The 13,289-nt window shown below is 48.4% G+C and overlaps 1 protein-coding gene across 5 annotated transcripts in view; it reads right to left on the minus strand.

Annotated features, from left to right (window-relative positions):
- Positions 1–13,289, minus strand: part of LOC140408721 (coiled-coil domain-containing protein 158-like) — a 418,982-nt gene that overhangs the window by 112,075 nt on the left and 293,618 nt on the right. For all 5 annotated transcript variants that reach the window (XM_072496325.1, XM_072496322.1, XM_072496323.1 and 2 more), the window contains one exon: positions 12,086–12,178. In XM_072496325.1, coding sequence (XP_072352426.1) covers positions 12,086–12,178 — 93 coding nt within the window. The remainder of the gene's footprint in view (positions 1–12,085; positions 12,179–13,289) is intronic.

A 13,289-nucleotide genomic window follows, 5' to 3' on the forward strand; every position in this document is an offset into this window, starting at 1 on the left:
CTCCATGGCGGTCTCGGACCGCGGAGTCAGCCAAAAAAAAACAAACCCCCGATCAGCCGCACGGCCGAGCGTCAGATCCCGCACATTTAATTGGCGGCCGCCTATAAGGCCCCCCCTGGTCTCCGATTCGTCCGCCCCCGACCGAGTCCGCAGCCACCATGCCAGCATCCCGACCGGCAATAGGTGGTTAGTTCCATGTCGTTGGGAACTCGGACGGTCGGGAGCGGAGGATTGCTGGGCGGGCCTCTTGCAATGGCCCCCCGGCGGCGCGGCGTACTCCATGGCGACGCCGATTTTCGGTGCCCGGAGAATTGCCGACCCGGCGCCAGGCCCAATTAGGGTGTGAAACTGGATTCTCCTCCCCGGTGCCGACCACGATTTTGGCACGAGGCTGCGGAGAATCCAGACCCTCATCTCTGGAATCAGCCTAATGAACTTCCTCTGAACAGCCTCCAATGTCTCTACATCTTTCATCAAATCCTGGCACCCAGGCATATTGATCTGCCAGCCTGACAGTGCCACCGTAGCATCCTAGCAGTGCCAAGGTGGCAGTGCCAGGGTGCCCCGGTGGCAGTGCCAAGGTGCCTAGGGGCCAGCGGGAGTGCCAGGGTACCATCTGTGCAGAGTCCTGGGGACCTTGGAACGAACACAGGACATCCTGAAGGGGGAGAGTGAACAGCCAGAGGTCGTAGTCCACATAGGCTCTAACAACATGGGCAGGAAGAGTGATGAGGTCCTTCAGCAGGAGTTCAGGGAGTTCGGCAGTAAGCTAAAAAGCAGAATCTCTAGGGTTGTAATCTCAGGATTACTCCCTGTGCCACATGTCAGTGAGGCTAGAAATAGGAGGACAGTGCAGCTAAATACGTGGCTAAACTAACGGTGTAAGAGAGAGGGTTTCAGATTTCTAGACTATTGGGATCTCTTGCGGGGCAGGTGGGACCTGTACAAGAAGGATTGGTTGCATCTAAACTGGAGGTGCACCAATATCCTGGCTGGAGGATTTAAACTAGTATGCCGGGGAGGGGAAGCAGAGCGTTAGTTTGGAAGGTGTAATAACTGAAGGGGGAATAGAGAACAAAAATAAGAGAACAACATCACCCTCAGGCAGAGCAAAAAAAAGTGACAAGTATGAGTAGGGAGGTGGTCAATGCAGGACCACGGGTGTTGTACCTAAATGCGCGCAGAATATGGAACAAGGTAAATGAGCTTGTTGCGCACATTGAAATTGGCCGGTACGATGCTGGGGGCATCACATGGACGTGGCTGCAAGGGTATCAGGGCTAGATCTAAATATCCAAGGATGTGTGTCCTATCGAAAGGACAGGCAGATGGGCAAAGGGGGTGGGTTTGCATTGTTAGTAAGGAATGAAGTTAAATCGTTATCAAGGAGTGATATAGGATCAGGAGACAGAGAAACTGTGGGTAGAGATGAGAAATCGCAAATGTAAAAAGATCCTGATGGGAGTTCTGTACAGGCCTCCTAGCAGTAGTCAGGATGTGGGGCAGAAAATAAATAAGAGATAGGAAAGGCATATAAAAAAGGCAATATTACAATAATCGTGGGGGACTTCAATATGCAGGTGGACTGAGAAAATCAGGTTGGTAGAGGTCCCAAAAGAAGAACTTGTGGAATGTCTAAGAGATGGTTTTTTGGAGCAGGTTGTGACAGAGCCTACTGGGGAACAGGCAATTCTGGATTTGGTGATATGTAAGGCAGACTTGATTAGGGAACTTAAGGTGAAGGAACCCTGAGGGGGCCTAGTAGGGAAGACAGTGGAACAGCAATGGCAGGAGTTTTTGGGGGTTATTTGGGAGGCACAACAGGAATTCATCTCAAGGAGGAGGAAACATGCTAAGGGGAGGACGAGGCATCCATGGCTGACAATGGAAGTCAAGGACAGCATAAAAGCAAAATAAAAGGCCATACAAAGTGGCTAGGATTAGTGGGAAGCCAGAGGGTTGGAAGCCTTTAAAAGCGAGAAGAGGACGACTAAAAAAGCAATAAGGGGGGGGGGGGGGGAGATGAAATATGAGTGTAAGCTAGCTAGTAATATAAAGGAAGATAGGAAGAGTTTTCTTCAACATATAAAAGGTAAGAGAGAGGCAAAAATAGACTTTGATCCACTGCAAAATGAGGCTGGAGAAGTAATAATAGGAAACAAAGAAATGGCAGAGGAACTAAATAGTTACTTTACATCAGTCTTCACCAATGGGATCCCAGAGCTCCAAGAGAATTAGGGGGCACAGGTGAGTGCAGTGGCCATCACTAAGGAGAAGGCTCTGGGGAAACGGAAAGATCTGAAGGTGGATAAGTCACCTGGACCGGATGGTCTATACCCCAGGGTTCTAAAAGAGATAGCTGAGGAGATTGTGGAGGCATTGATGATATTTCAGGAATCACTGGAGGCAGGGAGGTGCCAGAGGACTGGAAAGTGGCTAATGTAACACTGCTGTTGAAGAACGGAGGGAGGCAGAAGACGGGAAATTATAGGCCTGTTAGCCTGACTTCGGTCATTGCTAAGAATTTAAAATCTGTTATTAAAGATGAGATCGCAGAGTACTTGGAAGTGCATGATAAATAAGGACTGAGTCAGCATGGCTTCATCAAGGGGAGGTCATGTCTGACAAATCTGTTAGAGTTCTTTAAGGTAAGGAGGAAGTTAGACAAAGGCGAACCAGTGGATGTGATTTCTTTAGATTTCCAGAAGGCATTTGACAAGGTGCCGCTTAGGAGACTATTAAGTAAGTTAAGAGCCCATGGTGTTAAGGGTAAGATCCTGGCATGGATAAAGGATTGGCTGACTGGAAGAAGGCAGAGAGTGGGGATGAAGGGGTCTTTTGCAGGATGGCAGCCGGTGACGAGTGGTGTGCCTCAGGAGTCGGTGCTGGGACCACAACTTTTCACAATGTACATTAACAATTTGGAAGAAGGAACTGAAGGCACTGTTGCTAAGTTTGCAGAACATATAAAGATATGTAGAGAGACAGGTAGTATTGAGGAAGCAGGGGGGCTGCAGAAGGTCTTGGACAGGCTAGGAGAGTGGGCAAAGAAATGGCAGATGGAATACAATGTGGAAAAGTGTGAGGTTATGCACTTTGGAAGGAGAAATGGAGGCAAAGACTATTTTCTAAATGGGGAAATGCTTAGGAAATCAGAAGCACAAAGGGACTTGATAGTCCTTGTTTACGATTCTCTTAAGGTTAACGTGCAGGTTCAGTCGGCAGTTAGGAAGGCAAACGCAATATTAGCATTCATGTGGAGAGGGCTAGAATACAAGAGCAGGAGTGTACTTCTGAGGCTGTATAAGGTTCTGGTCAGACCCCATTTGGAGTATTGTAAGCAGTTTTGGGCCCCGTATCTAAGGAAGGATGTTCTGGCCTTGGAAAGGCTCTAGAGGAAGTTCACAAGAATGATCCCTGGATTGAAGAGCTTGTCGTATGAGGAAAGGGTGAGGACCTGGGTCTGTACTCGTTGGAGTTTAGAAGGATGAAGGGGTATCTTATTGAAACTTACACAATACGGTGAGGCCTGGATAGAGTGGACGTGGAGAGGATGTTTCCACGTAGGGAAAACTAGAACCAGAGGACACCATTTCAGATTAAAGGGATGATCCTTTAAAACTGAGATGAGGAGGAAGTTCCTCGTGCAGAAGGTACTAAATCTGTAGAATTTGCCGCAGAAGGCTGTGTAGGCTAAATCACTGAGTGTCTTTCAGACAGAATTAGATAGGTTCTTGATTAATAAGGGGATCACGGGTTATGGGGAAAAATCAGGAGAATGGAGATGAAAAAAATATCAGCCGTGATTGAATGGAGGAGGGCAGCACAGTGGCGCAGTGATTAGCACTGGGACTGAGGCGCTGAGGACCCGGGTTCGAATCCCGGCCCTGTGTTACTGTCCATGTGGAGTTTGCACGTTCTCCCCGTGTCTGTGTGGGTTTCACCCCCACAACCCAAAGATGTGCAGGGTAGGTGGATTGGCCATGCTAAATTGCTCCTTAATTGGGAAAAAAAAATAATTGCGTCCTCAAAATTTATTTTCAAAAATGACTGAATGGACGATCAGACTCGATGGGCCAAGTGGCCTAATTCTGCTCCTATGTCTTATGGTCACATGGGACCAAAACTGTGCACAATACTCCAGGTGTGATCTCACCAATGTCCTTGTATAGTTGCAACAAGACTTCCTTATCTTCATACTCTATTCCTTTCGCTATAAATGGCTACATTTCATTTGCTTTCTTTATTAACTGCTGTACCTGCATGATTGTTTTCTGTGACCCATGAACGAAGACACCCAGGTCCCTCTGCATCGGAGCACCCAGAAGTTTCTCCCTATTTGGATAATCAGTTGCCTTCCCATTTTTCCAACCAAAACGCACACTTATCATGTTAAACTCCATCTGCCACATTTTGGTCCACTTTCCTCACTTAACTCTATCTCCATTTACATCTATATCGTTGAGCTTTCCATCCGGCCCGACTTCTCCACCCTGCACCCCCCCCCCCAACCCACCTTCACAACAGTATGAATCTGATTCTTTTTCCAGTTCTCTCCAGCTTTCACAAAGTCATCCAAACCCGAAACGTTAGCTTCCTTCTCTCTCCACAGATGCTGTCAGACCTGCTGAGATTGCCCAGTTTATGTTTAAGATTCCAGCATGTGCACTAATTTTATTTTGAGCTACTCAGCTCCATGGCTCCAAATACTGCCAGAAACAACGAAGGACTAATGGAACTCATTATGCAAGGACGGTACTAAGGACCCCTATCTATTTCGATGGCGTCCTGATAGCTTTGACAATGGGGCTTTGAAACTGTTTTGTTAATAAGGATTGTCCTCCAGTGTGTACCGATAGCCAGCTGTAACATGGTCGAAACCCCATGTCAGAACGTCTATGATTATATCCCTGTTTGTTGGTTACAGCAAAAAAGGCGTCTGCAGAAAGGAACACACAGAAGCCCTGCAGAATGTCTCATCATCTCACTTACTCTGCTATTCAAGTTCAGGACCCTATCTGTGTTACATTTTGGAATACATCACAGAGAGGGAGAATTTTAATCGAAAGGAACTTCAACTTCATCCACTTTGGAAAACGATGGGTCGCAATTTAAAAGAAACTGTATCCAGAAAAATAACCACTTTACATCGGCCACAACAAAAAACGCCAAAGGAACATCAGAATGTACATTTTTCTTTCCTTATGCACTTTAATTTTTATCATTTTAACCTCCTTCACCGTGTAACTTGTTCTGTTTTGCATGCTAGTGTGTGTGACATGTTTTTATCTTTTTAATAAGTCTTGTATTTTAACCTGAGTGAGTTTTTTAAAACAATAAAACTAACTCTTCGCTTGATAACTCAAGGTATCTGGCTGGCTTATTTCTTCACATAGATTTACATACGGTCAAATACATTATTGACGTGATGTTCTGGCCTCGTTGCACTCGCGCTCAAGCGTAATGAGGCTGGTGAATAGCGGGAGGGGTCAAAAACGGGAAATGCACCAGGCACAAAACAGTTTGCGATGCAACCGGCCCGCTCCTGTAGGCGAAATCAGAAACTCGCCGTAGAGTGACGAGAAACCAATTATCACCACTTAAGCCCCATTTCCATAAAATTAGCGAGAGCAACCCGTGATCTAATGGCCTCCTGTCATTCACCCACCTCCCCAGCAAGTGCTCTCTCTGGCGCCGATTAGTGCTCCTTTTGACAAACGTGAACCTGGCAGAAGGGCTTCCGTCGGGGGCCGAGGAGGGGAGTAGTAATCTTTGCTCAGGCAAAGAGACCGGGGGTGTTGGGCTTGACACCCCAGTTCTCGGCGGGGGGTGGGGGACCTTCCACAGAGGTGGGCCGCCATTGGATAGTGGAGGGAGGTGCTGGGGAGGCAATCGCTCGCAGCACCAACATGCCAACCCCTGGATCCCAACCCCATTCTGGGGTCAACCCTTGTCCCGGCCTGTCTGCTCCACCGATCACCCATACCCCCCCCACTGACTGCTGAGGCCTCTGGCTGCGCAGCTGAAGGCTATCAATAATAGGGAAATGGCAATCGTGGTTAAGTGAACACTTGACACACGCCAAGTGGGTTCCCATGGGTAGGCGGGCCATGTAACATGTGAGAGTCATTGCCTAGCATTCCGATCGCACCTTGATACCCGACACTGTGTAGGAGTCAACACCACACACGCAGCAGCCAACATCCGAACACCCAGGGGATGAGATACATTTCCCGCAACATGACCACGGCCAGAGGGTGGGAGGGTGCCACTGGGAGTGGGGTTTGCCTGGAGAGACAGGCAAAGTGTCAGGGGGTCAGCCCGCATTGCGGAAGAAAGTGACACCATAATGTTTGTGTAAAAAGTTGTTAAATGTGCTGTACAATACCCATTCCCGATAGTGCCACCCCCGCCCCCCCCAGCCCCTACCTAACCCCTCTCCCTACCTCGGTGCCCTCAGTGATGCCCAACGTACCTGGCCTCCCTAGCTCTCCTATTACGTCTTGGTGTTTCCCCAGGATGCACATCTGAGGTGGAGGCAGCCAACTGCTTACCTCGTCCCGTGGCCTTTGATGCCCCTGGCAGGCGTCCGCTGGGAGCTCTGGGGTGGGAGGGCCCCGGCTCACTTGTCGACGGCACATGCACAGCCACGCCGCCCTGTCCCATGTGCTGACCCCAAGAGGCGGCCTCATTAAGGGGGTGAAATTCGGGGGTGCTGGTGGCTGCCATCGCCGCCCAAAGGGAGGGACCCGGTTTGGCACTCAGCGGCTCCTCCTCCCGGTCGGTGCCCACACGGCCCTGGGGTTCACCGTGGGATGGAGGGGCAGCTGGTTCGAGCCCCGGCTGCCCCTGCGCCATCTGGCTCTGCCAGCCCTGGTGAATCCCCATAGTCTGCATTGTGTCAATGCCCTCGATGATGCTCCTCAGTGACTGGGACACATTCCCTAGTGACCCGGCCATGCTCCGCAGCGCCTTGGCCATTCTCATCTGAGAGTGGGAGATGTCCCGCAGAACCCCATCAAGGTCGGCCTGGTACCGGGTGACATCCCCCAGTGAGGCAGGCATACTGACGAGACCCTCAGCCATGGCTGTCATGAGCTGCACGCTGCTTGGACATCACTCATGGTGCCGACGTCATGCACCAAGTTCTCTACTGAGGTCACCATTCTTGCAGTGTCGGCCTCGGTGCCACTCATTGCCGGCACCACCACCTGCGCCCGTAGCCTCTGGGACTCCTCCAATCGGATATGGATCTGTTGGTGTGACGCTAACATCTCCCACTGAACTCCTATTGGCCCCTATCGTCCCCATCAGCCTCGGGTAACTCTGTTCCAGAGGCTCAGCATCAGGCTGGGACCCAGCTGGGTCCAGGTATCTAACAGACCTCCGACTGCTGTCTTGCCTGGGTGTTCCTGCCTCCACCAGATGTATAGCAGCAGTAGTGTGGTGCTCACTAGATTGTGCCCCAGGCGCCTGACCACTAACATTTCCCACCGAGGTGTATGCATCTGCGCTGGTGGAGGGTGGAGATGACAGCTCGGCCACAATTATAACAGTTGCATCCTCGGAGCTCCCCTCCGAGGTGGTCTCCTCAGAGTCAGGAGAGGGGGCCACCTGGGATGGACCAGCGCCGTCGACTGGAGGACCTGCGGGAGAATGTACATGTGGTCAGTGGGAGGGATGGGTCAGTCAGTAAGGCGATCACTACTCACGTTTGACAGGTCCTCCGAGAGGAGCCTGGTGGTGCCTCACCTCTGCGACGTCTGCCACCCTCGGCGTTGGTGACCGCCTTGTCCTCGCTACAGCACTTGGACATTTTTACGGAGAATCGCGGCCAATGAATTGGAAATTCACAACTTTTTCAACATCTAAACTCTATTCATCCTTGGACATCAGGGGCGGGATTCTCCGGTATCCGGCGGGCGGGCCGTGCCGGCGCCAAAGAGTGGCGTGAACCACTCCAGCGTTGAGCCGCGGGAAGGTGCGGAATCCTCCGCACCTTCGGGGGCTAGGCCGGCGCTGGAGTGTTTGGCGCCGCGCCAACCGGCACCGAAGGGCCTCCGCCGGACGGTGCGAGATGGCGCATGCGCAGGAGTGCCAGCGTGTTCCCAGAAACGCTGGCGTGTTTCCTGCACATGCGCAGTGGGTTTCTTCTCCGCGCCGGCCATGGCGGAGCTTCACAGCGGTCGGCACAGAGGGAAAGAGTGCCCCGCAGCACAGGCTCGCCCGCAGATCGGTGGGCCCCGATCGCGCGCCAGGCCACTGTGGGGCCCCCCCCAGGGCCAGATCCCCCCACACCTCCCCGAGGACTCCACAGGCCACCCGCAGAGCCAGGTCCCGCCGGTACAAACCTTGTGTAATTTACGCCGGCGTGACTGGCTGAAAACGGGCGGCCGCTCGGCCCATCGGGGAGCGGAGAATTGCCGGGTGGCACGCTGCCAACGGCCCCCCACCGGCATGGCACGATTCCCACCCCCGCCAAAAAAACGGCGGCGGAGAATTCGGCAGCCGGCGTTGGGGCGGGATTCACGCTGCCCCCCCCGGCGATTCTCCAGCCCGGTGGAGGGTCGGAGAATCCCGCCCCTGGTATCATTCTAGTGAACTAAGCTGAATTTCTTCCAAGAACAATATATTATTATTAAGATGCAATGCCCAGAATGACTCTCAGTACTCCAGTTGTGAGCAAACCAGGGCTTTGTATAGCTGAAGCATGATTTATAATCTTATCCCATTCGATATAAAGGCCAGAAATCTATTAGTCTTTTTCATTATTTTCTGTTCATGTGCTCTGTGCATCTCGACCCCCAAGTCTCTTTGGACCGTCACTATTTCTAGCTTTTAATCATTTAGAAAGTACTTGATTTTAGATCCAAAGTGGATTACTCACATTGAAATCCATTTGCCACAGTTCTGCCCATTCACTTTTGCTTTGCATTCAAGTAGTACGTCCTTGCTGGTGGAATGTCACGTGATCTGTAGTGACGTTAGCAGTGTTTGTGCAGGCTTTGTCTTCTCTTCTTAGACATGGATGAGCAATATGGATGAGCACTTTCTCTCTCTGCTCCCCCCCCTCCCCTCCCAGAAAAAAAAAATGGGGCAGCACGGTAGCCTTGTGGATAGCACAATTGCTTCACAGCTCCAGGGTCCCAGGTTCGATTCCGGCTTGGGTCACTGTCTGTGCGGAGTCTGCACGTCCTCCCCGTGTGTGCATGGGTTTCCTCCGGGTGCTCCGGTTTCCTCCCACAGTCCAAAGATGTGCAGGTTAGGTGGATTGGCCATGATAAATTGCCCTTAGTGTCCAAAATTGCCCTTAGTGTTGGGTGGGGTTACTGGGTTATGGGGATAGGGTGGAGGTGTTGACTTTGGGTAGGGTGCTCTTTCCAAGAGCCGGTGCAGACTCGATAGGCCGAATGGCCTCCTTCTGCACTGTAAATTCTATGATGTCTCCTGAATAAACCTTGCATCGTGTTTTGAAGAAACCAAAGTGTGTGGCACCTCCATATTTTTACACTTTGTGACGATTTAAGAATATGATAACTTTATTTATCAATATCTCATTGTAATTAAATGCTTCCTATCTTTGCATCATAAGCAAACTGCATTTCCATCCTATCATCTAAGTCATTAATAAGGCAATGAAAAGCTGAGGCCCCCAAATAAATCTCTGTTGGGACACCATTGGCGACAGCGTGACAATTAGAGTACATGGCCATCATCTTTATTCTCTGACTTCTTCCGCTCAGTCAATTTCCTAACCAGGTGAATAATTCTCCTTCAATTCTATGGGCTTAAATTTTAGCTCTTAGAAGGGATTGTATCACGTGCCATCTGAAAGTCCGAAAAGTAACATCCATACATAGACATTCCTCTGTCCACTGCTTTAGTTACTGATCTGGAGTGCACCTATGGGTTGAATTTAATGACCATGATAGTGGCCCTATCCACTGGCTGGAGAACTGGTGTCAATCCTGCACCAGCTAGTTTTGGGATTCCCAATGGAATGAAATCTCAATCAGGCACTTACTTGCCTGTTGTTGGAGCTCCCAGGACTTCAGGACGACGATCCTGCTTCCAAGAGCTGCTGGGAAATCAGAGGCTGGCAGTGTTCAGACCCAGAAATGCCCCCGGGAGCAGCGGGCACTGCAGGAGGTGCAGGATGGGAAGCAGTCATGGAGGCCCCAGAATCCTGGTAAGTGAGGTGCCCTTACTGAGGGCGTGTCAAGCACACCCCGAAGAGTGGGATGGAATGGGGCATTGATGTGGAGGGCAAGAGGAGAACTTTTCTTCGTGGTTGGCTTTGCCAGCCCTCCATTGAGCATGGTGCTCAATGGGCCCTCCATTGAGCATGGTGCCTGATTAGGAGGGCCCCCATAGTTTACAGCCAGGCCACCAGTTAATCAGTCCTGTATGTCTGGTTCTACCTCGTCTCCTGATAGGCACAATGAATGGAAATTATTTAAAATAACTAAGAACAGACCCTCACGAAAATATAAGTTTCAACATGCAAAACTATACAGTACATGACGGTTTGCCTTTCTGGAGACCAATCTTGGACGCATACAAAAAAAATGTTGATCCGCTGGGAGTCATTATTTTATAAGCCACATCCAACCTTTGTAGAAATACCATCATACTTAGGAATTTGATTAAGTTTTTTGAAGTGGTAACCAAGAAGGTAGATGAGAGCAGTGCAGTCGATGCTGTCTACGTGGGCTTCAGTAAGGCCTTTGACAAGGTACCGCATGGTAGATTGTTGCATAAGGTTAAATCTCACGGGATCCAGGGTGAGGTAGCCAATTGGATACAAAATTGGTTTAAGACAGAAGACAAAGGGTGGTTGTGGAGTGTTGTTTTTCAAACTGGAGGCCTGTAAGCAGTGGTGTGTCTCAGGGATCAGTGCTGTGTCCACTGTTATTTGTTATTTATATTAATGAATTGGATGGGAATTTAGGAGATGTGGTTAGTAAGTTTGCAGATGACACCAAGATTGGTGGCATAATGGATAGTGAAGAAGGTTAACTAGGATTGCAACGGGATCTTGATCAATTGGGTCAGTGGGCTGATGAATGGCATCTGGAGTCTAATTTAGATAAATGTGAGGTGATGCATTTTGGTAGATCGAATCGGAGTAGGACCTACTCAGTTGATGGTAGGGTGTTGGAGAGAGTTGTAGAACAGAGATCTAGGAGCACAGGTTCATAGCTCCTTGAAAGTGGAGTCACAGGTGGACAGGGTGGTGAAGAAGGCATTTGTCATGCTTGGTTTCATTGGTCAGAACATTGAATACAGGAGTTGGGACGTCTTGTTAAAGTTGTACAGGACATTAGTAAGGCCACACTTGGAATACTGTGTACAGTTCTGGTCATCCTATTATGGAAAGGATATTATTAAACTAGAAAGAGTGGAGAAAAGATTTACTAGGATGCTACCGGGACTTGCTGATTTGAGTTATAAGGAGAGGCTGGATAGACTAGGACTTTTTCCCCTGGAGCAAAGGAGGCTTAGGGATGATCTTATAGAGATCCAGAAAAGAATGAGGGGCACAGATGAGGTAGATAGTCAACATCTTTTCTCAAAGGTAGGAGGCTCTAAAACTAGAAAGCATAGGTATACGGTGCGAGGGCAGAGATACAAAAGGATCCAGAGGGGCAATATTTTCACACAGAGGGTGGTGAGTGTCTGGAATGAGCTGCCAGAGGCAGTATTAGAGGTGGGTACAATTTTGCCTTTTAAAAAGCATTTAGACAGTTATATGGGTAAGATGGGTATAGGGGGATATGGGTCAAATGCAGCCAATTGGGACTAGCTTAGTGGTAAAAACAGGGCGGCACGGACAATTTGGGCCGATGGGCCTGTTTTCATGCTGTAAACCTCTATGAATGAAAACAAATCTTTTCAATTTCGTATAAGTCCCAATGTATTACAGTAGTTATAGCAGATGCAAAATCACCCAAAATTGTTTAGTTATCCTGACCTAAATGTTAAGCACCAATTATAGAGCCTGAAACTAAGATTTAAAAGAAACCATGAAACAGCAAAACCTCTTGAAAATATTAAAACCTAATAGCAAGTAAACAGTTCATACCTTTACTTCCAAAGAATGTTGTAGCTTTAATCGCATGAAGTCCTGCTCCTGTCGCTGAATAACTGACTGACAATCAGAAAACCTGAGGCAGGCCTGTTTCACATGTAAATCACATGCAAGTTAAATTCATCAGCCAAATTTAGCTGCTCCGTTAGCACTTTTTATTCAAAGCATTTTTTATATCCCAAAATCTATTTCCAATTATGTTCTGAACTCTTCTGTGTTTCCAAATGATAAGTACATCTACAATTTATGATTCCATGATTTTCGACTGAAACACTGCTTCTATGTTTTGAAGGATGGATATCGAACTTGTGGCCCCCTATGTCATGTGATATTGTCAACATCCAAATCCAGGCTGTGATGCTTTTGTAACTCAGTCCTAATTGTGTTCATACGTTTCATTTGCTCATTTGTCGGTTTGAATTCTATGAATTTGTAAATTTAAAACGACCATTTTAATGCTGTTGGTTCATAGATAATTGGTAGGACTTTAAAAAAGAACTTTCCATCCACCGAGGTAAATAGAATCTGGTTTTATAATGTACAGTGAAACCTACAAAAAATGGGCATTAACGGGCAGTTCCAAATAGCTTACATTTAATAAACTTGGTGTCAAAATGTTACACTGTGATAGAACTTGAACCCCCAAGCCATGGGCATTCGTAAATTATGGACTATGTACAAACTTAAATTAATCAAGTTACTTTATAACTTAAAACACTGGACACACAATAAGTGCAATATTGCAGTAGGTGAAGAAACAGCTTTTGTACAAAGGGATACTTACCCAGCATGCACAGTGGCAAAGAAACAGCTCCATCTCTGGGATTGAATGTTTGAATGACTCTCTCACAGGGATTTCTCTTTTTAAAATTTTTTTTAAAAATTCTCCTCCTTTTTCACATTGTCTCCCAAATTTACACCCAACAATAAACAATAATCAGTAACGAATGTAATGTCAATCCCCATATAACAATGATCCCATTCTCCCACCAAACCCCATACATTGGCCCACATGTTAACATGAACAAATGACAAAATGAATCAGGAATCACCCATAGTCACCATTAACACATTACAGTCCCTCTCCCCCCAACTCTCCCAGCCCCCTCCTCACCCCTAATGTTCGATGTGATCCAATTCTCGAAAGTGCATAATGAATAACGCCCATGAACTGTAGAACCCCTCCATCCTTCCCCTC

Source organism: Scyliorhinus torazame, chromosome 3 (assembly GCF_047496885.1).
Source record: "Scyliorhinus torazame isolate Kashiwa2021f chromosome 3, sScyTor2.1, whole genome shotgun sequence".
Classification (NCBI taxonomy): Eukaryota; Metazoa; Chordata; class Chondrichthyes; order Carcharhiniformes; family Scyliorhinidae; genus Scyliorhinus; species Scyliorhinus torazame.